Source organism: Protopterus annectens, chromosome 13.part0 (assembly GCF_019279795.1).
Source record: "Protopterus annectens isolate FY-2018-M chromosome 13.part0, PAN1.0, whole genome shotgun sequence".
Taxonomy (NCBI): domain Eukaryota; kingdom Metazoa; phylum Chordata; order Ceratodontiformes; family Protopteridae; genus Protopterus; species Protopterus annectens.
In genome coordinates, this window is record NC_056747.1 from 1358428003 (window position 1) to 1358455389 (window position 27387).

The following is a 27387-nucleotide window of genomic DNA, read 5'->3' on the forward strand; positions in this document are numbered from 1 at the left end:
TATATATATATATATATATGGGAGCACTTTACATAATCGAATTACTGAAAGCTCGAATTGCATATGGTCGAGACCATATGCTCAAGCTTTCAGTAACTCGAATGTGTAAAGTGTTAAAAAATAACACTTTACTTACCTTAAAACATTACTTGCACACAGAGGCAAGGATCCTTGTATGCTCTGTGTGTAAGTAATGCTTTCATTTTTTTTTTGCGATGTTGACAGGAAATGGGAAATCTCCCGTTTTGCGCTTCCGCATACAGTGCGAAATGGGAAATTTCCCTTTTCCCCACTGTAACGTGATCTCGGAGTTGGTATATTTAAGTAGGGGGGTGTGGAGTGCAGGGGGGCAAAGCTCTCCTGCAAAAGCGATGTATGACTTTTTTTACGTTTCATTTTAGGAGTTTGAATTTCAAAAAATCGATCTTATGGTCTCGACCATATGAAGTTTGGGTTTTTGGGAATTCGAGCTTCTAAAGTGAATCCATATATATATATATATATATATATATATATATATATATATATATATATATATATATATATACACATATACATACACACACACACGCACACAGTTACAATGTACAGACAGTCATTTGGTTAAAAGGGAATTTGTCAGCTTTACAGATCAAATCTTCTCTTGTTATAAGTTTTACTACTGTTGGCAGTAACTTTTAATACAAAACTGCCAAACAGCGGGGTAAGAAGTTTCTTCTTGCCCTCACTGTTGTGCAATTTCAGAGTTGGTATATCTATTTATTTGTGCAGGGGAGTCAGGGATGCAGTCACCCATGAGATATATATATATATATATATATATATATATATGGGTCTACTACAGTTGATGGAAAACTCACTTAACTGAAAATGAAATTACTAGGACCACTTCACTGAAAGCTCACTTCACTAAAAACTCATTTCTTTGAAACTCATTTCATTGAAAGTTATAAATGGCCTTTTCCCCACTGTAGTGCGACCCTGGAGTTAGTATATAAAGTAAGGGGGTGGGGTGCACACCCCCCACATTGGGGGGGTGCAGGGGTATAGCCGCCCACATATTATAAACATTTTAAACTATACACAGTGATACTTACAAGTGCAATAAATAACTGTTTCCAAAAGAGAATATATAACCAAAATATGTGGGGGGCTTCACCCCCACCCCCCCTTACTTTATATACTAACTCCAGGGTCACATTACAGTGGGGAAAAGGCCATTTATAACTTTCAGTGAAATGAGTTTTCAGTGAAGTGAGCTTTAAGTGAAGTGGTCCTAGTAATTTTATTTTCAGTCAAGTGAGTTTTCAATCAACCGTAGTAGACCCATATATATATATATATATATATATATATATATATATATATATATATATATATATATATATATATATATTTCACAGAAACACACATGCACAGACTCACAGCTAGTTCAAGCAGCTGAATGTAATCCATCATTTGCTCGAGTGCTAAAAGTGATGGAATGTTTAAAGGTTGCGACCCTTTCACATGCGAGACCACAGTACAGTATGGACTTGGAATTTGCCCTTTTCTCACTCTAGCACGATCTTGGAAATGGTTTATACAAACAGCAGGGAAGGCACAGGGGGAAAAAGTTATGTTATTTTTCTTCTTTGATTTTTTTTTTTAAACTTGTGATTGGGTATGAACACATTTGTTTGAGTACTTTGTTCTTGATGATTTTGCTTTCAAGGAAGTTTAGTAGATTCATATAAGTGTGTGAGTGTGTTTACAAACTTTAAATTAAGGCTATACTGAAATTCTTCAAAAACGTTATATGCAAATACTCAACATTAAAAAGTAGATTTTCTCTATATTTGTGATATATTTTACACTGAGATTTATAGATGTAAAAATGTTGGATTTATGACTTAATGGTTTGTCTTCCTGGTATAATTGTGTAAAAGGAACTGTCATTTTATCAGCAGACAATATTATTCATAAATATGGGCTAAATTCTGAAGATGATTACTGGTTCAAAGCAACCTACAAATGTACAAAATATGACCAAACCAGAAGAAAAGACATTTTCAGCATTGTCACATTATATAACGTTTACAGTACTGAATTAACACTATTTCTGGAAATATTTCAAACAACTTGTCTAAATTTAACTGACGTGAACAAAACCATAGTTTTAGGTTCAGTTACAGAACATGTCATCTTTAGTTGGATGACCAGATGTTTGACTGCTACATGACATATGGACACGCAGCATGTTGAAATACTGCAGCAGCCTAAGACATAAGTCCCGTAGGGAGAAAAGACCTGTTCTCCATGCAGACCCCAAACCCAAACTACTCAAACAGGCTTCAACATGGGTTCTGCAGGGGGGGGGGGCAAGTCCTCGTCTCTCTGCAGCCCCAATCAATAAAAGAAATCTTCTCTAAAACAACTTGTCCATTTGTATGCCAACTAAGTGAACATGTGACCATACAAATGAAAGCCATAAGGACAGCAACTATTGCAGGAGATGTAATACAGAAGTGAGAACCGACTGACAGTATGTTTTACAACTATAATGTTTTAACAAAATCTTTGGCAACATTTAAGCTAACTGCTCTACTTAAGTATTGTTGTCAGATAGTTCTGTTAATGCTTCAGTTCCTTGGTGCATTAGCGGAGAACAATTGCCTCTTCTTTATTGTCTCTTAGCTGTTGCATGTAAAAACTGAAATTTGAAAAAATGTGTGCCTTTTTTTCATTTTTTCTGAATTTCTGAATATAACTACAAATGTAAATGAAAATGAAATTAATATTATTACAATAAGACATAGACACCTAATTACACATTTTGGTCTAAACTGACTTTATTACTAGATAAATATAAGGCTATGACTCTGCATTAGTATAAATTTTCTCTTCAAAATAAATTTGGCCATGTCTTAATGTAGAGTATATAATTTTATAATATTTTACTTGCGGGATTTGACACAACTTATAAATGTTATAGGTACTTTAGTTTTACATAGGATGTATTTTTAGTTGTGTCAAAAATAACTGCTATTACTTTGTCTTGAGTTCAAATGTCACTAAATTACATGATTACTGTGCTGATGTACCAACATCTCTTTCTGTCTCTCTCTTTACTGCACTTAAATGAGAATCTCAAAAAAATATCAATATTGTTTCAAAAAGGAGTGAAAACTTACCATGATCAACTTTAAATCGCAGTTTCTGTATAACTGCTAGATTCCCACTGACACGATAAAGTCCATCAATGTCTAGACCTATCATGAAAATGACATATTACTACAACTGTTTTTGAGACACAATGGCACAACAATCCAATTACAAATAATAATAATAATACACAAGGTAGTTTGGCATGCAATACAGTGGTAACTGCTGACATCATCCATTGTCTGACTGTGAGGCATGAAATAAAACGGCTTGATGTTAGCCAGATAAGGAACATGACCCTGTAGAGCAGGCACTTCCTTCATCTTTCCATGCACAACTGTCACCCTCTAGACCCCAGCAGACATACACCAATTAATTTATTCCCTGACTACTGCTTAATTTAATTCCAGGCTACATGGAAGGTGGATCTTTCCCAGTATTCAATGGGGGCAGGGCATGGAAACATACGCTAGGCATGGCACCAGCACATTACAATTTAGCTTACAAGCAGGCAGGAAAATGCACATAAAGAATGATTTGTTACACAGAAATGAAGCAGCATGTTGTCCATATATCATCATAATGTCAGTCACCCTACTCCCGTGTCTTCACTTACTATGGTGAGAGGGGAGACATACACAACAGAATGGTACACAGGAAGTCTATATACATCTTGTGTTGTAAGGTAGAAGGACCAACAAGGGAACTGTCTGAGGCAGCTTCAGCAGACAGCAGTGGTCCACACTGCGTCTCAAGACATCATCTGAGATGAAAGTCAATAAGGCAAGTGACAGAAAATGACTACAGGATACTCGGAGCACATTTGTGCTTCTCACACAAATGAGATGTGAGAGTGTGACAGGAAAGCAAAGGACACAGATGGTGCCTTCTGACTCTGTATGAGCTCATCAGAATGAATACAAAGAATATGGTGCAGCGTCAGCCAGATAGACTGAAACCAAATAAAATTAATTCCACTGAGGGTCCGGTGGTGGTTTAAATCGATTTATTAAAACAAACTGTAAAAAGAAAATCTTAAAACATTAAGCACTTTTGTCTCATAGAAGAAACTTTATCAGAATAAACATGTCCCATTGCAGAGCCACTATATACAAAACTGACATCGATTTCACTGCTAGTTAGGTAATTTATCAATTAAGTTCACTTTTTCTTTAAAGAGCCAGAATAAAAAACAAGTTCCGCAACAACATAAATCATATTTCAAGAAACATAAAAAACATTCTCTTACTAATCATTAAAAACAGCACATCAAAGATGCTATACTAAAATTCACTTTCGGAAATATATAACTTATAATTTATTAGCTTTTAACTTTAGGACAGGTGCAATGGAAACACAATCATTCAGCTCCGGGGGAAAAGTAGCTCCCAGTGCAGTGCATGTACTTTTAAAAACTTCTTCCAATCCCCCTGTAAAATTCAATGTAATCTTTTCCAGTATATCAGTATACCAAAACTGAATTTACTGAATCCATTACACTGGCTGGAATTCTAAACAAGGCACTGTTTTCATTTCTGCTGGGAAATCATAAATATGTAGGAGTGATTACAGACCCTGGAAATTATCGCCCCATTAGCCTGACGAGTCCGATATGTAAGGCTATGGAGTGCATCATCATGGAGCTAATTAACAAGGATATAGGGACTCTCCAAACTCTAGATCCCATGCAGTTTGGTTTTGTGAAAGGTAGATCATGCCTGCTCAACCTGGTTGACTTCTTTGAGTCAGTCACCAGAGCAGTAGATGAAGGTAAGGCAATTCATATAGCCTACCTCGATCTGGCCAAGGCCTTTGATATCATTCTTCACTCAGGAATTATTGATAAAATCAGCAAACACCCCTATATTGTTAGGTGGGTTGCAAATTGGCTCATAGATAGAACCCACAGTGTGAAAGCAGTGGACTCCAAGTCAGACTGCCATCCAGTCACGAGTGGAGTCCCACAGGGATCAGTCCTGGGTTCTCTCCTGTTTGGCATCTACTTCTCAGAAGTCCAGGCCAACACGGAGGTACTCTAGCTGACCAAATTTGCAGATGACTGCAAGCTGGGAGCCATTATTAACTCCTCAAGTGATGCATACAGCCTACAGAAAGGCCTCACTGAGACCAATGACTGGTGTCGAAACCATGGCTTTAAGCTTAATGCCAAAAATTGCGTTGTCATCCCCTTTGGGAAAAACTCGGTTCCCACTAATTACCACATGATGGTAGCCCACTGAACACTGAAGGCGTTATAAGAGATCTGGGGGCACAGGTTGACATCAACCTCTCATTCGACCATCACATTGCCACTGTGGTCAGAAAGTCCTTCTATGTGGCACATCTCATTACCAAGGGTTTTGCATCCAGCAGGAAAGAGGTCATCGTCTCTCTCTACTCTTCCCTCATTAGGCCAGTCATCGAGTACAATGCCCCATTTGGCATGTACCTCACCAGACACCTGCAACAGCTGGAGAGGCCACAAAAGTACCTCATGAAGAGGATCCTAGGCCTTAAACATATGTCCTAAACTGACAGACTCAAAAAACTCCAGCTATTCTCTGTCTCATATCGTCTACTAAGAGGCGATCTCTGCTTGACTTACAAAGCCATGTCTGACCCAGTTCTGTTAGAAATACTACATCTAAAGAAATCCCAACCCCTCCGCACCACATGCTCCAGAGCCTCAACCTCAATGCCACAATCAACAGAACATGCTGGAGGGACAGGTTCATAACCCAGAGACTGCTCATTCTCTGGAATAGACTTCCTATACATGTCAAGTAGAGTACCTCAGTAGCTCTCTTCAAGCAAAATCTTGATGAGTGGATGAGATATAGAAAGTTCACCCCGGGGATCACTCCAGTGGCTCTACTTGATAGAGGCACTGGGAACTAATGACGGGTGGCACAATGCAAGGGCACTTCTATGGGCTAGGCCTGTAAAGGCCCCAGGGCCATTAGCCTAGCACACACCTATTAACCTATGTTCATAAATGTGTATCCTTAAAGCACACTCAGTTTTGCCAACATAAAATGCTGGACATACTGCACAAATCACAAGGCAGATCACCCTTTGGGTTGTACAGTTGCTATCATGAAATGTAATTTTAGTTTTCATAATATTTCCTAGCACCATGGTCTGCATTTTGTAATGCCTTTGAATGTCTTAGAAAAAGACATGTTTGTTCTCCATCAGTCTCTTAAAGTTAAGAGCAGTTTTGGAGATAAATATGGGTTCAGGACCCACTGTCTGAAACAGATCAAGATTAGTTTTAAAAATGCAGCAGCTTGTTTTGATAATTTCATTAATTTCTTTAGAAAACTGGTTGTATTCCACTATTAATGCTTTTTCATTCTTATGTTTCTCACAAATTGATGGTATTGTTAGCCCAGTTCCTATAAGGGGTTTGTAGTATCCCCCCATTCATTGTACACTTTCATCAACAAACTGTCCAAAAGAGAACAAGGATATTCCTATCCATATCTGGCATGGCTTAGAGGTAAATCACTTTGGCTATGGTGTGCAGGGTCCTGGGTTTGAGCCTTGCAGAGGCTGTTTATTTTCTTCATTAGTACTCTTCTGGAAAAATCTTGATGAGTGGATGGGAAACAGGAAATACACCCCAGGGATCATTTCTGTGTCTCTGCTTGACAGTGGCACAGGAAAATAACTTTCTTGGGTGACATAAGCCAGGGAACCTTGTTGGCTAGGCTTTCATAGGCCCTTGGGCCAATAGCCTAGTAGCTACCTATGAACTTATAAAAACATTTCTTTTAACTTTTAACTTAAGTAACTCACCCCACACATCTTCCCTTTGAGATATCATATTTGCCACCCTAAATTGCCTGCCCTTTCACTAAACTCTTCTTCTGCCATAAAGGGTGGCAACTAGTAAAATGTAAATCAGAGTTACAAAATGTTTTCCTCCTGAAAATATCGGATTTGACTGAGGGGGATTTTTTTAGCAAATCAGAGGTGTTGTGGCTATGTGCCCCTGCCCTTTCCAATATGGTTCTGTTGGGCTGGGAAAATCAGTTTGTATTTAGTAGTCAGTTTGCAAATCAACTCCATTTATATGCAAGATTTTTTGATGATATATTTGTTTTATGGGATGGTGAAGCTGAGGAAAATCATTCTTTTGCTGAATTTCTGAACAACACTACAGAATTCCTGAAATTCCCATATTCATGGAGCAGAAACAGGATTAACTACTTAGATACTTTTATTTCCCACACAACAACTGAAGAAATTCACTTATTCATGGAGCAGAGACAGGATTAACTTAGATACTTTTATTTCCCACACACCAACTCATTTTTATGCTTGTTGAAATAGGATTTATGTTATTGCGCAACTTGGTTTTTATTTTGGCTCTTTAAAGAAAAAGTGAACTTAATCGATCATTTAGCTAACTACTAATGAAACCCATGTCAGTTTTGTATATAATGGCTCTGCGATGGGATGTAATTATGCTGATGGAAGTCTCTTCTATGAGACAAAAATGCTTAATGTTTTAAAATGTTATCTTTTTACAGTTTGTTTTAATAAATTGACGTACACCACTACCAGACTCTCCGTGGCATGAAATTTAATTGGTTTCCGATCAGGACGAATGAACTGACTGCAGGTGTAACTAGCTGGAGTATTACAGTATAACTTTTCTGTGTTGTAGAGCATTACAGTGTGCCTTCTCTCCGCTGAGGAGTATTTCAGCTGAACCATGTCATTCGGATGAATGTACTTTCGGCGAACACAAAAAGTGCAAGTACTGTTCGCTGAAACTACTTTCACCAACAATGAGGTTAACTCTTTTCTCCATTATTGAACAGAGTTAGTATATATAGGTCTGGGGGTGTCCGGGTGGTGCATGGGAGCTTGCCCTCTGTAAAAAAAAAAAAAAAAAAAAAAAAAAAAAAAAAAACAATGTAGAGATCACTGAACGTAGTTTTGGACAATTTTTTACATTTGTTTCTGTTCTTCACTAAAATTTTCTTCAGCAAATTGACATGAATCCATTACAGCATACCTTCCCTGCTCTGTGAAGTATTACAATACACCTTCCCCTTTCAGTGCAGTATTGTATTACACTGTCCATGCTGTGAAGTACTACAGTGTACCATACATGCTCTATGCATTATTACAATATACTTTATTTTAATTTACCTTCCATACTCTTTGGAGTACAATGCCTCCCTGCTTTCCACAGCACTACAGGGTACCTTCCCTGATTTGTGCAGTATTACACTGTACTTTCCCTGCTTTGTGCAGTATTATAATATACCTTTCATACTCTGTGTGAAGTACTACAATGTACCATACAGTATTATAATATACATTTCATACTCTGTGTGGAGTACTACAATGTACCGTCCCTGCACTGTCAGCTATTTGTGTACCTTCCTTCTTCTGTGCAATATTACAATGTACTTTCCCTGCTCTGAGGAGTACAACAGTATCTTCCCCGCCCTGTGCAGTATTACAGTGCACCTTCCCTGCTATGTTTAGTATTACACTGTACTTTCCCAACTCTGTGGAGTACAACAGTATCTTCCCTGCTCTGTGCAGCATTACAGTATACCTTCCCTGCTATGTGGAGTATGACAGTGTACTTTCCCTGCTCTGTGGAGCATACCTCTCAACTTCTTAGAGCAAGAAATCTGGACAAAGCCATGGGCTGTCCCTCCACTCAGTCACCTACAGACTGGTCAGAGGTGACCTAATTCTGGCATACAAGGCCATCTCAGACCCAACATTGATGGAGTTGCTGCATGTCTAAGTCAAACTCCACTCCCACAACCCACACGCAAGCCCTCAACCTGGTCTGTGACATTAGTAGAAGATATTGGTGGGATAGATTTGTATCCCAAAGATTCCCCCATCTATGGAATAGACTCCCTCTCTATGTCAAGCAGAGGACTTCACTAGCCCTCTTTAAGAGGAAACTGGATGACTGAATGTGAAACAGAAAATACATCCCTGGGATGCCACCTGTGGCCCTGCTGGACAGGGGAAACAGGTGCTGATTTTGTGGGAACATGGGTGAATTTCTTGGCGAGGCTTATAAGGGCCTCTGGGCCAACAGCCTGGTATCATCCCATGAACCTATAAACAAAGGCCCAAAGATAGGGACAATTTTTAAATACTGCTCTTACAAACATAGAAAGTTGACAGAATAGCAGGTTTTACATTAGCATGAATTTACTGAATGGTGTGAAGTCTGAAATTCAAATGTCTGTCATTATTTTTTTTAACTTCAATCATTAATGATTTGCCACTAATTTGGCAGAAAAACACAATTTTATGAAAAGTTGACCAAAAATATGAGGCAAAAATCTGTACAGTTGATAGGTATGCTGTGGAGTATTGCAAAATGCAGGGTGTACTATGTGCCATTACATGAAACTGAACCATGTTAGTCTTACAATGCCATGTTAGCGCCACATTTTTATATAAGACACTCTACACAAGCGGAAAGAATGGCTTCTCGATTTGTTTACCTTCAGAAAGCTGATTAAATTGATGGAAGCAATTAAACCATAGAGATATGAAAAATAATTACAAAACTAAAGTGCATTTAAAAATATTACGCCTAAGAAACGATTGTCAGATTACCTCGTTTTTCTACAGCCTGGATACACTGCTCTACAAAGAGTGGAACTGTGCTTTTCTCTCTTTTACACAGCACATCCAAATGGCAGCCAAAGACTTGGTCTGAAAACAGGAAAGAAAAGCTGTTAAACCATCTGCAGTCAGATTAGATACACACATAGCAGTACAGCAAAGAGCCTGCGTGTTCGTGTCAACTGCCAGGCAAAATGACATGGCTCACTGCCTGCTGTATACAACCATTTATGAAATGACACAGGGTACACTGTATCCTACTCCACTAGGTGACAAAGATGTGACCACTGCAAAAAAAGGGGAAAACATTGGCATGCATACACTTTAATTACTAGTGTAAAATTTTACTTCAACATTCAGATTTCTGAATTCTTGAGAGAGGTGAACAAACCAAATGATTTTTTCTGACTTGAACTGAACATGTAAATCAAACTGACTGTACTTTCTAACGCAAGCAAGAAAAAACACATCATAGACATATATAAATGCATGTACCGTATGTATACTTCACATCAGATGTATACTTCACATTATAAAGTAATCCGTGGGATTCTTCAATCTGACTGGTTAAATACACACTTTTTTTTTCTGCAAAAAAAATTCTGATCAGGGAACTGTTCCTGTTTAGAAGAACAACCAGCACCAGAACAGTACATGGAACCAGTGGTCACCCCCCCCCCCATATCCTCCTAGCTCTGCCATATGGGGAAATGTTGAGAATTTCTAGGTTATGCAATAATAATAAAATATTTAATGATGAATTATGTTCATTGCTACAATCCCTTTCTGACAGGGGTTATAGCAAACAAATATTGGAAGATAGCTACAAGCGTTTGTTTGATGACAAACAACAAACTAGTGATCAATTTTGTTCTATTTTCAAAAAGGATACATATAATAATAATAAGGTTCAAGAAAATAGAGATACTTTATATTTTGTAACCACATTTGGTTGCTTTACTACAGAATTTATTAAAATTGTTACACAATTTTGGAAATATTTAGGTTCATTAGGTAGTGTCCAGACTTGGTTAGATTTGGAATTAAAATTCTCTTATCGTAGAGGTAAAAATATAAAAGATTTTCAAGTTAAAAGTAGATTTAATTGGCCACTAGACCCTATATACCATAGTATTGTGAATAGAGGCACTTACCCATGTGGTAAATGCAAGGCATGTAATTACATTGTATCTTGTTTTTCATGTATTAATAATATTAAATTTAATACTAATCATACTTTCCATTGTAATTCTGAGGGGGTTATATATGCACTTCAGTGTCCCTGTAAAAAATTTTATATTGGTGAAACTAAGAGGGCCTTCAAAGTGAGGCTCTTGGAACACATTAAGGACATTGATAATAAAAAGGAAGAAAGTCCTGTGGCTATGCATTTTTTTAAATTTTCATAATGGGAACAGCAGGGGTTTGCAAGGAACTGTTTTAGAACAAATTTATGTTTCTGAAGATAAAAATGTTAATATTAAACAACTTATACTACACAAAGAAGCTGTATATATTTTAAAGTTTAAAACATTGTATCCGCTTGGTTTAAATGAAGACTTTAATTGGAAAATGTTGTTAAATTGATTGTCATTAACTTTTATTGGTTAATTGTATAACTATATTAATTGATGTTATGCAGTAGTATAAATTTGTATGTGGTTTCTTATGTTTTATACTCCTTGAAGGCTGTGGCCGAGACGTCAGAGTTTTACAATAAACTGTTTTTGGTGGATCATCTGTTGTTTCTCTTGGTTAACTGTTCCTGTTTAGCAGTAAAAGAAAACTGAACTAGACACCATTAGGAGACTGGGAGACTGTCTTAAAGTTCACAGTTTACAATGGGATGCCTGTGGCCATTCATCTGTGTTTTGGCCTCTGTGTTTAGGATGATCCTTCAAATCTGTTGGACATGATCTTGCAGAGGTGTATCTTGGGCAGGGTGCAAGGAGTTTTGGGTATGATCAGCAAATGCCAGTCGTGGTGTAATGCAGGAGTGGCATTTGGAAATGAATGCCGATAATGTATCTGTACTCATGACTCAGGCACCAAAGCACTTTGTGTGGGTATTTAGATGTAGCAAACCACAAGTGACATTTTTAAAAAAGTGGTTTTGAGTACAACAGCTTTTTTTTTTAATCGCCTTATTGCTTTTTTTTTGTGGTCCTCTACTTATAGTTAGGGTGCACCAGATAAGGAAACTGTACAAGGAGCCAAATATCCTAACTACAATTCTGTGATCAACTGCACCCATATCATGTGGCTCTCTATTCCAGGGTCTAATTACAACAGTTTCAACTCATCTATTCTTTGGTCATATCCTTTCCCCTCCTTCCTTCCCATACACTTTTCTGGTTACTTCCTGTGAATTGATTTTAGCAGACTGATGTCATTTTCCGTGTCTCACCTCCAGAATCGCACACAACACTCAACATGTGGCCTGACCAGGGTATAGTATAGTGTATGCAAGCTCTGTAGCAGTTTCTTTACACTTCCTGTTTTTTAAAGCAGTTAAATGATATTTACGACTAGTTTGACATAATTCAAATTTGTCTTTAGCCCAAAAGAGATATGATTTAAAAATAAACTTAGCTTTCAAAAACTATGTATTTACGACTAAAACAAAATGATCTCTAACACTTATAAAATCAGCATCAAATGCTGAAGGTGGTATCTATAACATATACAGGATAGTAATGAGATCTTTTTGGGCTGTATACTATACGAAGAATGTTGTTGTCGCATACTATAGTGGATGTCTTGGATTGCTGCAGATGTTCATTTTTTTGTTTCACAATGGTGATCATACTATTTCGCAATATATTCACTCCCAGATACTTAGAAATAATTTTTAGTTCCTTAAAATGTACAGCATAAAATAAAAGAACAACATGAAATGTTTACAAATGTACTAGACTCCCAGATACTTAAGAAAATAGAAATAATTTTTAGTTCCTTAAAATGTACAGCATAAAATAAAAGAACAAAATGAAATGTTTGCAAATGTACTAGACAACCTTGTCCATCAACAACCTTAAGATTTATTTTTGTTAAATCTGTTCTAATCACTTTGGATTTTTCACACCAAGTTGATCAAGAAAGGTTTTAACGCATACACTAAGTCATCACATAATGAACAATGCCGTATATCTATAGCATAATAAGTCATTATTTACAATAAGATGAGATAACAAACACAAAAGTAATACAATTGGGGAACCTCCTATGATAAACTACAGAATTTGATACTGTTTTCTAGGATTTCATACTATGAACTTCTGTAACTTTATTAATCATACTCCCTATGACTGGAATTCTTGTCCATATATAATACTACAGATATACAAACAATAAGTCTTGATCTCTGTATGGTTTTATTAGCTTAGTGACTATTAAAAATTAACTTATTAAGGGCATTAACTAGGGTGGCGCACTGGTGCAGCGGTTAACGTTGTCGCCTCACAACAAGAGGTTCTCTGGTTCGATTCTTGGCTGGAGTGCCTTCTGTGTGGAGTTTGCATGTTCTCCCTGCGTTCGCGTGGGTTTCCTCCGGGTACTCCAGTATCCTCCCACATTCTAAAGACATGCGTCTGGAGCATCTCTTCCCGGGCCTCTGCTGAAAACAGGCTCTGTGGAACCTAGTCGGACTTTCCCAGTCAACAAATGTTAAATAAAAATAAAATAAACTTATTTGACTGGAAAATGCTGAATATATTATTAGTACTGAATAGATGATTTAATGAAATTAATTAAATGATAAAAACAGTGTGACTTGTAACTAACTACTCATTACCATGTAAGTCCATACACAAAGTTTGTTGAGAAATGTTAAATACACGCAAAACAAGCTTGTTTTGTACAACTGCGCAACTATTAGAACATTTAATAAAATATTAATCTGACTTTATAAGTAATGTTCTACATGTTAAGTTCCAAACATAAATAAATATTAACCATTTTAGTAACAAAATCAATTAATTAATATTAAACAAACTTAAAATTAATGCTTATATATTTTAAATAAACAATTTCTAATGTTTTCTGCATAAAAGAAAAAACTCTTTATATTGTTACAGTTAAAGAAATACAAATGCAGAAAAGACAAGGAAGCAGAATTAGGGAGGAGGGAGAAGAAAAGAAAAAAGGAAAAGAGAGAGAAATTAAATGAAAAGTGGGGGAGAAGAAAAAAAAGGGGAAGTTAATAAGTTAAAATTAGTAAGTAATAACAATGTGAAAGCATACAGAAAATAAAAGAGACAAGATGCCTCCAGAAAAGAAATCCTTGACTGCATGGCTCTGATACCCTTTCATGCTAATCCACATGTTTAGGTTTAAGCTAGTTAGGAATAAAAGGATAGCCTAGCATGTTTTCTTTGCCACTACACTAGCAATTTCAATAATTCCATGTTTTTCATCATCTTAACTTCAGCTAAGTACCTTTGCTTAATGTTCTCTGTCAAGCCTGAAATGATCTTTTACATGCTGTCAAATAATCTTAGGGGGTGTCTTTTTCTGACATGCTTTCCATGTACATGTAATGTTTCTTTTTTAAAACTCATCCATCTTAACCACAGAACTAATTTTATTATCCTTAAATGTTAATGGAATAAACATCCCAAAGAAAAGGGCAAGCCTGTTACAATATCTTATCACTGATAAAGCATCACTTATCGTTCAGGAAACACATTTTAAACACTCAGATAAAGTCATGCAGAAACCAAATAAATAAACAATGTCGGCTCAATCTATTTTAGAAAGCAAAGAGAAGTCATGATGCTTTGGAAAAATAGTACTCTAGTACTTCAGGTTATCTACCAGTATGTAGATCAAGATTTTGGCCATAAAATATGACAACAGAATACGACGGATAGTTCTGGTGTTAAACAAAGCACAGAAGTGACAACGGGGGACGTCGTGGTCTAGGCCTAAAAAAGTGTAGCAGTAAGAGTGGAAGTTTCAGTGTGGTATTTGCTTTCCATAGGCAAGACAACTATTAACTTTTTCTGACATCGGTTAGTGCAAGAATAAAGGATCCTCAACAGGGTACTTAGCTTTAGAAGACTTCAACTTTAGTTTGGAAAAATGAAAACTCAGGTAGTGGCCGACCGGCACTCGTGTGAACTGCTTGTGCTTCGGGCTCCATGGCAAGAAAGACTGATGTAATGGTGTCGGCTGCCTTACTTTATACCACTGATGACCTGATGTCAGTCCTCAAGCGACAGCAACTGACGCAGAAATACTAAGTTTCTGGTATTCGGGCTGGCCGAGGGCTACCCTTGGCAGGGATAACCCAAATGTCATGACTGCAACAGTGAAACACGAAGAACATTTAGTTGTTCCCTGGGATGGGTGTTAACTTAGCAAAAAAAAAAAACACTTAAATATTATTACTAATAATGCCAAATCTAATCTAATAATAGGTGGTGATTTCAATTTTATACTTGAGAAATGAGATTCTAGCAAGGCTAGCCACCCAGTGGTGTAAACCATGGCTCTAGATGATTGTTAACACCCTGACCCTATGTGAAAAATGGGAAGAGGGGTTGTGGGTGGATGGATGAAATGAGATTCTAGCACTAAAATAAATCTGAGGCTGCCTTCTACAGATAAAGTCCTGAAAACCTGGATGAAATCCCTTAATCTAAAAGATGCATTTAATATTATAAACAGCAAATCATTATCATATTCTCACTACTTTAAAAACTGGATGAAATCCCTTAATGTAAAAGATGCATTTAATATTAGAAGCAGCAAATCATTATCATACTCTCACTATTTTAAAACCTGGATGAAATCCCTTAATGTAAAAGATGCATTTAATATTAGAAGCAGCAAATCATTATCATACTCTCACTATTTTAAAACCTGGATGAAATCCCTTAATGTAAAAGATGCATTTAATATTAGAAGCAGTAAATCATTATCATACTCTCACTATTTTAAAACCTGGATGAAATCCCTTAATGTAAAAGATGCATTTAATATTAGAAGCAGCAAATCATTATCATACTCTCACTATTTTAAAACCTGGATGAAATCCCTTAATGTAAAAGATGCATTTAATATTAGAAGCAGCAAATCATTATCATACTCTCACTATTTTAAAACCTGGATGAAATCCCTTAATGTAAAAGATGCATTTAATATTAGAAGCGGTAAATTATCATACTCTCACTATTTTAAAACCTGGATGCAATCCCTTAATGTAAAAGATGCATTTAATATTAGAAGCAGCAAATCATGATCATACTCTCACTATTTTAAAACCTGGATGAAATCCCTTAATGTAAAAGATGCATTTAATATTAGAAGCGGTAAATCATTATCATACTCTCACTATTTTAAAACCTGGATGAAATCCCTTAATGTAAAAGATGCATTTAATATTAGAAGCAGCAAATCATTATCATACTCTCACTATTTTAAAACCTGGATGAAATCCCTTAATGTAAAAGATGCATTTAATATTAGAAGCAACAAATCATTATCATACTCTCACTATTTTAAAACCTGGATGAAATCCCTTAATGTAAAAGATGCATTTAATATTAGAAGCAGTAAATCATTATCATACTCTCACTATTTTAAAACCTGGATGAAATCCCTTAATGTAAAAGATGCATTTAATATTAGAAGCAGCAAATCATTATCATACTCTCACTATTTTAAAACCTGGATGAAATCCCTTAATGTAAATGATGTGTTTAATATTAGAAGCAGCAAATCATTATCATACTCTCACTATTTTAAAACCTGGATGAAATCCCTTAATGTAAAAGATGCGTTTAATATTAGAAGCAGCAAATCATTATCATACTCTCACTATTTTAAAACCTGGATGAAATCCCTTAATGTAAAAGATGCATTTAATATTAGAAGCGGAAAATCATTATCATTCTCTCACTATTTTAAAACCTGGATGAAATCCCTTAATGTAAAAGATGCATTTAATATTAGAAGCGGCAAATCATTATCATACTCTCACTATTTTAAAACCTGGATGAAATCCCTTAATGTAAAAGATGCATTTAATATTGGAAGCAGCAAATCATTATCATACTCTCACTATTTTAAAACCTGGATGAAATCCCTTAATGTAAAAGATGCATTTAATATTAGAAGCAGCAAATCATTATCATACTCTCACTATTTTAAAACCTGGATGAAATCCCTTAATGTAAAAGATGCATTTAATATTAGAAGCGGCAAATCATTATCATACTCTCACTATTTTAAATCCTGGATGAAATCCCTTAATGTAAAAGATGCATTTAATATTAGAAGCGGTAAATCATTATCATACTGTCACTATTTTAAAACCTGGATGAAATCCCTTAATGTAAAAGATGCATTTAATATTAGAAGCGGTAAATCATTATCATACTGTCACTATTTTAAAACCTGGATGAAATCCCTTAATGTAAAAGATGCATTTAATATTAGAAGCGGTAATTCATTATCATACTGTCACTATTTTAAAACCTGGATGAAATCCCTTAATGTAAAAGATGCATTTAATATTAGAAGCAGCAAATCATTATCATACTCTCACTATTTTAAAACCTGGATGAAATCCCTTAATGTAAAAGATGCATTTAATATTAGAAGCAGCAAATCATTATCATACTCTCACTATTTTAAAACCTAGATGAAATCCCTTAATGTAAAAGATGCATTTAATATTAGAAGCAGTAAATCATTATCATACTCTCACTATCTTAAAACATGGATGAAATCCCTTAATGTAAAAGATGCATTTAATATTAGAAGCGGCAAATCATTATCATACTCTCACTATTTTAAAACCTGGATGAAATCCCTTAATGTAAAAGATGCATTTAATATTAGAAGCGGCAAATCATTATCATACTCTCACTATTTTAAAACCTGGATGAAATCCCTTAATGTAAAAGATGCATTTAATATTAGAAGCGGCAAATCATTATCATACTCTCACTATTTTAAAACCTAGATGAAATCCCGTAATGTAAAAGATGCATTTAATATTAGAAGCGGCAAATCATTATCATACTCTCACTATTTTAAAACCTGGATGAAATCCTTTAATGTAAAAGATGCATTTAATATTAGAAGCGGCAAATCATTATCATACTCTCACTATTTTAAAACCTGGATGAAATCCCTTAATGTAAAAGATGCATTTAATATTAGAAGCGGCAAATCATTATCATACTCTCACTATTTTAAAACCTGGATGAAATCCCTTAATGTAAAAGATGCATTTAATATTAGAAGCAGAAAATCATTATCATACTCTCACTATTTTAAAACCTGGATGAAATCCCTTAATGTAAAAGATGCATTTAATATTAGAAGCAGCAAATCATTATCATACTCTCACTATTTTAAAACCTGGATGAAATCCCTTAATGTAAAAGATGCATTTAATATTAGAAGCAGTAAATCATTATCATACTCTCATTATTTTAAAACCTAGATGAAATCCCTTAATGTAAAAGATGCATTTAATATTAGAAGCAGTAAATCATTATCATACTCTCACTATTTTAAAACCTGGATGAAATCCCTTAATGTAAAAGATGCATTTAATATTAGAAGCAGTAAATCATTATCATACTCTCACTATTTTAAAACCTGGATGAAATCCCTTAATGTAAAAGATGCATTTAATATTAGAAGCCGTAAATCATTATCATACTCTCACTATTTTAAAACCTGGATGAAATCCCTTAATGTAAAAGATGCATTTAATATTAGAAGCAGTAAATCATTATCATACTCTCACTATTTTAAAACCTGGATGAAATCCCGTAATGTAAAAGATGCATTTAATATTAGAAGCAGTAAATCATTATCATACTCTCACTATTTTAAAACCTGGATGAAATCCCTTAATGTAAAAGATTTCATTTAATATTAGAAGCAGTAAATCATTATCATACTCTCACTATTTTAAAACCTGGATGAAATCCCGTAATGTAAAACATGCATTTAATATTAGAAGTGGCAAATCATTATCATACTCTCACTATTTTAAAACCTGGATGAAATCCCGTAATGTAAAAGATGCATTTAATATTAGAAGCGGCAAATCATTATCATACTTTCACTATTTTAAAACCTGGATGAAATCCCTTAATGTAAAAGATGCATTTAATATTAGAAGCGGTAAATCATTATCATACTCTCACTATTTTAAAACCTGGATGAAATCCCTTAATGTAAAAGATGCATTTAATATTAGAAGCGGCAAATCATTATCATACTCTCACTATTTTAAAACCTGGATGAAATCCCTTAATGTAAAAGAAGCATTTAATATTAGAAGCAGCAAATCATTATCATACTCTCACTATTTTTAAACCTGGATGAAATCCCTTAATGTAAAAGATGCATTTAATATTAGAAGCAGCAAATCATTATCATACTCTCACTATTTTTAAACCTGGATGAAATCCCTTAATGTAAAAGATGCATTTAATATTAGAAGCAGCAAATCATTATCATACTCTCACTATTTTAAAACCTGGATGAAATCCCTTAATGTAAAAGATGCATTTAATATTAGAAACAGCAAATCATTATCATACTCTCACTATTTTAAAACCTGGATGAAATCCCTTAATGTAAAAGATGCATTTAATATTAGAAGCGGTAAATCATTATCATACTCTCACTATTTTAAAACCTGGATGAAATCCCTTAATCTAAAAGATGCATTTAATATTAGAAGCAGTAAATCATTATCAAACTCTCACTATTTTTTTAATTATGGTACCCATATTAGAACTGATCAATTACTAATTTCTCATGATATAGTTTCAAAAATACTATGTTTTAGTACTTTATTTATTTGTCATTTGTTAACCGGGTTGGCCCAGCTGAGCTAAAGGCCCATTTTCAGTGGAGACCCGAGCAGAAAAGCTCCAGAAAATTTTTTTTTACAAGATATTAACATGAAAAAATTTTCAGAAAGTAGACTTAACCTAGTGATATCATACAGTCATAAATTAGGAAACATTTACAATGTCAAATAAGTACAATGATGCAATTTGCATGAAAATAACGTACAAGGAGAAATGAGACTGCTAAGCAGACAATGTAAGAGGTAGAAATAAAAAAGTCCAATATATAATTCATGTTAGTAGGTCAAATAAATGCAAAAAAGAAATTGAGATAGGTGGTGACTATCTGTTGGTATTGCTACTAATAGGAAGGTTGACGTTGAGGGATAAGGATTATGAGTAGAGAGGAGATAAGAGAGGGGGGATTAAGGAGGGTCCTGGCATAGGCAGGAGTTGGTGTTGAGAAGGTAGTTTGTTTGGGTTCAAATGTTTAGGAGGTGTTGGTCAGTGCTGCATAGAGTTCGAGAGGGGGTGTAGAAGGATATGAAGAAGGAGAGTGATGGACAGGCTAAGGATTTGTAAAGTAAGGAGTGAGTGAAAAGGAGTTGAGAAAGGAGACGTTGGGGGAATTCAGGCACCTGAAGTTGTTTTAAGGCAAGGCAGTGATGGCATTTGTATGGCTGATTACTGGCTGATTGAGCAATTTTGATGTAGGTTTGTTCTAGTCTGGAAATTAGGGTAGATTGTAGAAATGTGAACATTGGAGAAGTATACAAAAGAGAGGGTAAGAAGAAAGCCTAAGCATTTAAAGTAGAATAACAGAAAAAAAGGACAAAAGAAAAGAGACCAAAGAGTAAATGAAGGGAAGAAAATAGGTTAGCGACTGTTTTGAAGACAAGCGACAAGGTGGGGGGGGGTATGCAGGAGAACAGGGCTTGATGGCTGTAGTAGATGGGTGGATGGGATAGCCTTGGGACTGCTGTGAAAGTAGTAGCCTGAGTCTGTGCACATGTGGCCTTTTTGAAACATTTGGAAGTCGCTTGATCAGAAAGGAGTTTTTTTTTTTTTTTTTTTTTTAAGTTTTAATCTGAATTTCTGGAATGCTGAGATTGTTTTCAGATTTGCTGGCATTGCTTCCTTTGCCTGTGGGGCCTTTATTTCTATGGGGTATTTAAGGATAGGGAGAATTGTGAGCATAAGTTGTAATTAGCCTTCTTACCAAAAGAACAATCATCAAAGAAATGGCATTCACTTCATATGTTAACTCATAACTTAGAGATGAAATCAGTAATGTGCATTTCTGCTTTATAGGTAACCATTTTGCCTTTGTTAGATCTGAACAGTGGTATTCAGGTTTAGGGACCAAGTTGATAAATTTACAGATGCTGTTTTTAAGAAGTGTGTATTTTCTTGGAGGCATTAACTATAATTGAGTATTTCTTCCTACTTTTTTGCTGAAAATTTGCAAGCAGACATTCATGATAAACATGAGTGTCTTAGTCATTGAAAGCATATCTGTATGATTATGTATGTAATAGTGCATACAAATATAGACGCCCACAAGTTGGTACATACTTGTGGGAATATGAATGCAGACATGTATACAATATGTAAGAGGGGAGGGAGGGTGGCCTAATGGTTAAGGTGTTTGCCTTACAAACATAAGATACAGGGTTTGAGTCTCAAGGGATAATTGGCTAGGCTTAAAATGACTCGCAAGGGCAGTTAGCCTAGTACTAATCTATGAACCTATGAACCTATAAGACAGGGTTTGGAGTGAGAGGTTAGGAATTTTTTGTTTCTGTAGAGTAGTGACATTTTTTAATTAGTTTTTTTTAATACAGTTGGTGTATATGTAGGTTAAATTTAATTATCGATTATAATACCAACGTTTAGTGTGACAGTTCACCTTGATAAGGGTATTGACGTGTAATGTGACGGTAAAGGTGATTTTATGGTGGGTGAGGGACTTAGGGAGAAAAAGAGGAGTTTATTTTTCTTGACGTTGAGGATGAGCTGATTTTCAGTTAGCCATTGTTCAACATTGTGAAATGTCTTTTGAGTGATGGAGTGGAGGTGAGAGATGTCATCAGAGCAGACTATAAGGGTAGAGTCATCAGCGTATTGCATCAGAGAGGAGGAGGAGCAGGAAGAGAGGAGGTTGTTCGTGAAGATATTGAAGAGAAAAGAACAGGTCCCAGGATGGAGCCTTGGGGCACACCACTCTGGATGGGTAAGAAATGGGAACAGGTGGAAAGCCATCTGACTGATTGTATCCTATTGGAAAGGCAGCTGGAGAACCAAAGAACAGCAGAGGAGAAGAGGTTGAGTTTGGTTACTTTAGTTAGCAGTTTGGAGTGTGAGACTTTGTCAAACGCTTTTGAGAGGTCAAGAAAAAGACTTGAGATGAGCAGGTTTTTGTCTCTAGCTTCTGCAACTATATGTGTAAAAGAACAAAGGTTCATAGGTTCATACTAGGATATCTGCCCTAGGGCATTTATAAGCCTAGCCAGAATGTGTTTGGCTTTCACCACCCATTTTAAATTTATTTTGCTATGCCCTTTTTCGAGGTTAGTATACTGTGCCTCTGTCTAACAGTGACACAGAAGTGATACCCGGGGTAAACCTACGATCTCCCATCCACTCATCAAGATTCCTCTTGAAGAGAGTCAATGAGGGACTCTGCCTAACCTGGACTGGGATTTTATTCCAGAGTGAAGGGAGCCTCTGGGTTATCAATCTGTCCCTCCAGCATGTCCTATTTATTTCAGTGCTGAGGTTCAAGTCTCTCGAGCACGTAGCTCGATGCGATTTGGATTTTCTGAGGTGCAGCATGTCCATTAATTCCGGGTTGGACATGGCTTTATACTTCAGGCACAGATCGCTTCTGAACAGGCTGTATGCCACTGAGTAGAGCTGGAGTTTCTTTAACCTGGCAGCATATGGCATCTGTTTGAGCCCTTTGATCCTCTTGATGAGGTAATTTTGGGGTCTTTCCAGTTGCTGCAGGTGTCTGGTAAGGTACATCCCAAAAGGGGCATTGTACTCAATTATGGGCCTGATGAGGGATGAGTAAAGAGGCACGATGACCTCCCCTGATCTAGATGTGAATCCCTTCATGATTAGGTGGGCTATATAAAATGTTTTTCTATCCACTTTGGCCACGTGGTTGTCAAATGAGAGATTGCTATCAACTTGGGTCCCCAGGTCCCTAATTACTTCTTCTGTACTTAAAGGATTACCGCCTATGTGGTAATTTGTGGGCACTTTGTTTTTGCCAAAGGGGATGACTATACACTTTTTGGCATTTAGCTTGAGGCCATGGCTCTGGCACCAGTTGTCTGTTTCTATGAGGCCCTTTTGGAGGATGCTTGTGTCGGCTGGAGAGTCGATTATGGCGCCCAGTTTGCAGTCATCTGCGAACTTGGTCAGCCACAGTCCTTCCGTGTTGGCCTGTACCTCCGAGAAATATATACCGAACAAGAGAGGTCCCAGGACTGAGCCTTGTGGGACACCACTTGTAACTGGTTTGGAGTCTGACATGGCTCCAGTAATTCTAACCATGTGGGTTCTGTCCTTGAGCCAGTTTGCAATCCATCTAGTGACATAGGGGTTTATATTTAAGCTGGTGAGCTTATCTATAATGCCCGAGTGGGGTATTGTATCGAAGGCTTTTGCGAGGTCCAGGTAGCCTGTGTGGACCACCTTCCCCTTGTCAATGGCCTTGGTGACTGTTTCAAAGAAATCAACCAGGTTTAAGAGGCAGGATCTGCCCTTAACAAAGCCGGACTGGGTAGGATCCAGCTTTTGTAGGTCCCCAATATCTTTATTTATGAGGTCCATGATGATCCTTTCCATAGCTTTGCAGACCAAGCTAGTCAGGCTTATGGGGTGATAGTTTCCAGGATCCGTTGAGGCACCACCTTTATGGAGAGGGACCAATGTTGCTGTACGCCACTCTTTGGGCACATATCCTGTAGTAAGGCTGAGATTGAATAGTAGTTTTATGTTTGGGTTTAGCTCTTCTTGGAGTTCATGTAGGACACAGCCCGGGACACCATCTGGTCCCATTGATGCTGTGTTTTTTGCTTTGGAGAGGGCGGCTCTTACCTGAGCATCTGAGATGTCAGGGGGGCAGCACTCTGATGGGATAGATATTTGCCCTTTTGGTGGGGGGGGTGGAGTTTGTGCTGAACCTGTCAGCTAGGATGTTGGCAATGTCTGTGGGTTCGGTGTATTTTTTGTCATTTTGGACTAATTCTGAGCATATCTGGGAATTACCACCCAGGTTCCTAACTTAACTAAAGAAAGCCTTGTGATTATCCTTAGTGTCCTGTGCAATTTTTCTCTCGAAGCTGGCCTTAGACAATTTTATGTGTGCCCGTAGTTTTTTGCTAATACTGATCAGTGATGCCTTCCCTTTTTGGGATTTTGCTCTATCATTTAGTAGCTTCCTCCTTCTATTGTATAGTTTGTTTATGGCTGGGGTCCACCAGACAGGACGCCTGCCTTTGGAGGATTGGGTCTTGGTTTTATTTGGGATCGCATGATCCATGCATTCCTGAAGGTGTTCATAGAATGTGTTTATAAAGGATTCTGCGGTCTGGGCCGTATTTTCCACAGGCCCGGGGGCTTTGAAGGATTCCACCTCAGTTTTGAGGAGTGTGAAATTTGCTTTAGAGAAGTTTTTCACTGTGGTTTTCTGGGCAGGGGGTGGGGTTGGGATGTGAATATCCAGTGAGATTAGTTTATAGTCTGATCTTACCAGTGAGGGATACACTTCTGGTCTGGAGCATAGAGTCCCCATGTTTATGATGATCAGGTCCAGTATGTTTTCCCCTCTTGTGGGAGTGGTAAAAAGTTGTTCCATAGCATTTGAGTTTATAAATTCTAGGAACCTTTGGGCTAGGGTGTTGGAGCTAGAGTAATACTCCCAGTCTATGTTTGGGTAGTTGAAGTCACCCAATATAATGGTGTTTGGAGAGACCTTCATATTTTCCAGTGTTCTCAGGAAGGCCAAGTGGGGTTCCTGGGTTTGGAAGGGTGGTCTGTAGCAGGCTATAAACTGAAAGGCAGTTTTACCCACTGTTAGTTGCACATGGATAGTCTCTGATGCTTCGTGCTTTGCCACCAACCTGGAGGTGTGGGTATCTTTGATGAATATCGATACTCCCCCTCCTTTTGTGGTTCGGTCCAAGTTTTGGGGCCGAAAAGCATGGTATGAGGTATAACCTGGTAGTGCTGGGGTCCTCTCGGGAGCCCTGAACCAGGTTTCTGTTACTGCACAGATATCGATGTTCTCCATGCTAAGGAGAGTTTCGAGTGCGTGCATCTTGAGGTTTAGACTTCTGGCGTTGAGTAGCATTACTCTTAGTTTCTTATCCCTTGTAATACCTATGGAGGTGGGTTTGTCTTTTGAGCCTTGCCTAAAAAGGCACTATGGCGGTAGCAAGAGCCTTTGCCAATATCCGAAAGCCCAGGGGTGACAGGTGCAAGCCGTCCCTAGCGAAGCATCGTGGCTTGTCGAGCATATCATCCCAAGCTGACAGGCATTGGATCCCCTTTGAATGACACCAGTACTTAAGCCAATTGTTGAAATTGATCATCTTGTCTTCATATTGTGGCATCATTCTTGGTGAGGATGCTACTCAAGGTCAGGGTCATACCGGCCTGGGCTACATGCTCAGAGAGCTCCTTTATGTCTCTTTTCCAGGGAGGTACGTCTCAGGTCATTCACACCAGCATGGACAATGACTGAGTCATATTTGTACTTGCCTTGGAGTGACCTGAGTGCTTGTGTTATGTGGCGGATCCTAGCGCCCGACAGGCTGCTCACCGTGACCCTCTCCTTGTTCAGCCTGGTGAGCGGGACGTCAGTGTGCCTGACGATAGTCACCTATTACAAGTGTATCAGGTGTGTTGTTTAGTCTTAAGGGCTGTGACTGTTTGGCACACTGGCTTTGTGAGATATGTGTTGCACGTGCTTTGTTTTGGGGTAGCAGCTGCTTGGGTGTCTGCTTTGGAGGTCTCTGCTGCTTTGGCAGATCTTTATTTAGAGCCTCAGAGTATGTTTTTGTGTGATTATGTGTTTGGTTTGCTGTCGTGGTAGGTCTATGTGAGACTGGAATTGTAGTGAGTGTGGTTTCCTTCTCCTCCTGACTGGTTATGCCAGTACTGAGTTGAGAGAGCTTAGCCTCCAGTTTGGCTATATGGTTGCATCTCTCACATGTGTTGGAATTTGTTGGGAGGAGGAGAGGGTTGTCTGTGTACATGAGGCAGTTGTAACATTGCCTCAAGATTCCCATATTCACCAGCTGGACTGGAGAGGAGATTGACAACTGACCTTTGGACATGCTAGAATAATATTGGGAATTCCTTAATAATTGAAAACCAGGGCCAGTGGGGAGTGAGGGTGTAGTGCTTTTAATTTTTAGTGCCGACTTATATAATTGCTTTAGTGAGCAAGTGCCAGGTAACTTAAGTGCAATGTGTTACAGGTAACTTAAATGCAAAAACGACAAACAGTAACTTTCTTTCAAGTGAAACAAGGAAATAAGTACAGTAAGCAATGCAGATATCACTAGTGATACACAGAAGCTGAGAAGCCGTATTAGGTGGAATTAGCGTTCCAGGAAATAACAAGCAAACAAACAACAAGCATATAAACAAAGCTAGATTCAGCAGGCCTGGATCTAGTCTATGCTACAGCAAACAAGGTGTACCAATTTCAGTAAGATACAGTTCAAATATTCAGGCACTATAAACCTTTAACCAGAAATTCCCAGCTCAGAAGGGCAGAGTCCAGCCTCTTCTCCCACAAGAGTGCAGACCACGAACCCTCTTAATGTAAAATAACTGGCCTGAAGCCCAAGTGCTTAAACCAGAACTAATACACTTTAAGAATAACAGACACTAGGCTCTCAATCAGCAGTTCCCAACTTAGAAGGATGAAAGCTACCTGTCCTGCCACCACAGTGCAGGGTGGTGGATGTGCTACTGTTTGGCCTAAAGCTGTGTTGAGTTGGTGTTAGGAGGTGTTTGTCACTTAGATAGTTAAGTTGATTGTGTATGCATTTTCTAGTGGTGTAGAGAGTGGTGAGAGAATGGCTATAGGTCGATAATTTGATGGATATGTGGACTTACCTCCTTTGTGTAATGGTATGGTGTATAAAAGGATTTCCAAAGGTCAGGGACAGTAGATTCTTGGACTGACATGTTAACAAGAATAGAAGCAGGGTAGGCTACTGAGTGAGCTGCAAGTTTAAGAAAGAGAGGAAAGAGGTTACCTGCAGAGGGGGAGCATGGTTTAAGTTTAAGTAGAAGAAATTTTATGTAGGTGGTGAGGACAGGGTTAAGAGAGAATGGGGTGGTATTAACGATGTTAGAAGAGGTGGGTGAATGATTTTTATTTTGGTCAGAGTGACTAAGTTTAGGAATTGAGTCTATGAAATAAAAATTTAGTAGAAAGGCTGTTTCCTGAGGAGTACTGTTTGGATAGGGAGGTTTGGAGTAGTGGGTTTTAAAGGATGTAGGATCTTGTTAATGGTAGACCAGATTTTTTTAGGGTTAAAGTTGTGGGTGAATTGGGCATCATAGTAGAACATTTTTTTTATCTTTACTAATATGCGTTTTTGTGAGATTTCTGAGCTCTTTATATTTTTGGAGTAAACTGAGGCTTTAGTATTAAGACAAAGTTTCCAGGTGCTATCCCGTTTTTTCATAAGTGTGATGGTGTCTTTACAGAGTTGTTTTAATCATAGGAGGTTACTAGGCTAATGGCCCTGGGGCCCTT

At 37.3% G+C, this 27387-nt stretch overlaps 1 protein-coding gene across 5 annotated transcripts in view; it reads right to left on the reverse strand.

Moving 5' to 3' along the window:
- The window catches only part of ARHGAP27 (Rho GTPase activating protein 27), a 1395760-nt gene that overhangs the window by 87659 nt on the left and 1280714 nt on the right, over positions 1–27387 (reverse strand). For all 5 annotated transcript variants that reach the window (XM_044055389.1, XM_044055387.1, XM_044055388.1 and 2 more), the window contains 2 exons: positions 9760–9858; positions 3174–3251 (listed from right to left, as the gene is read on the reverse strand). In XM_044055389.1, the coding sequence (XP_043911324.1) occupies positions 3174–3251; positions 9760–9858 (177 nt within the window). The remainder of the gene's footprint in view (positions 1–3173; positions 3252–9759; positions 9859–27387) is intronic.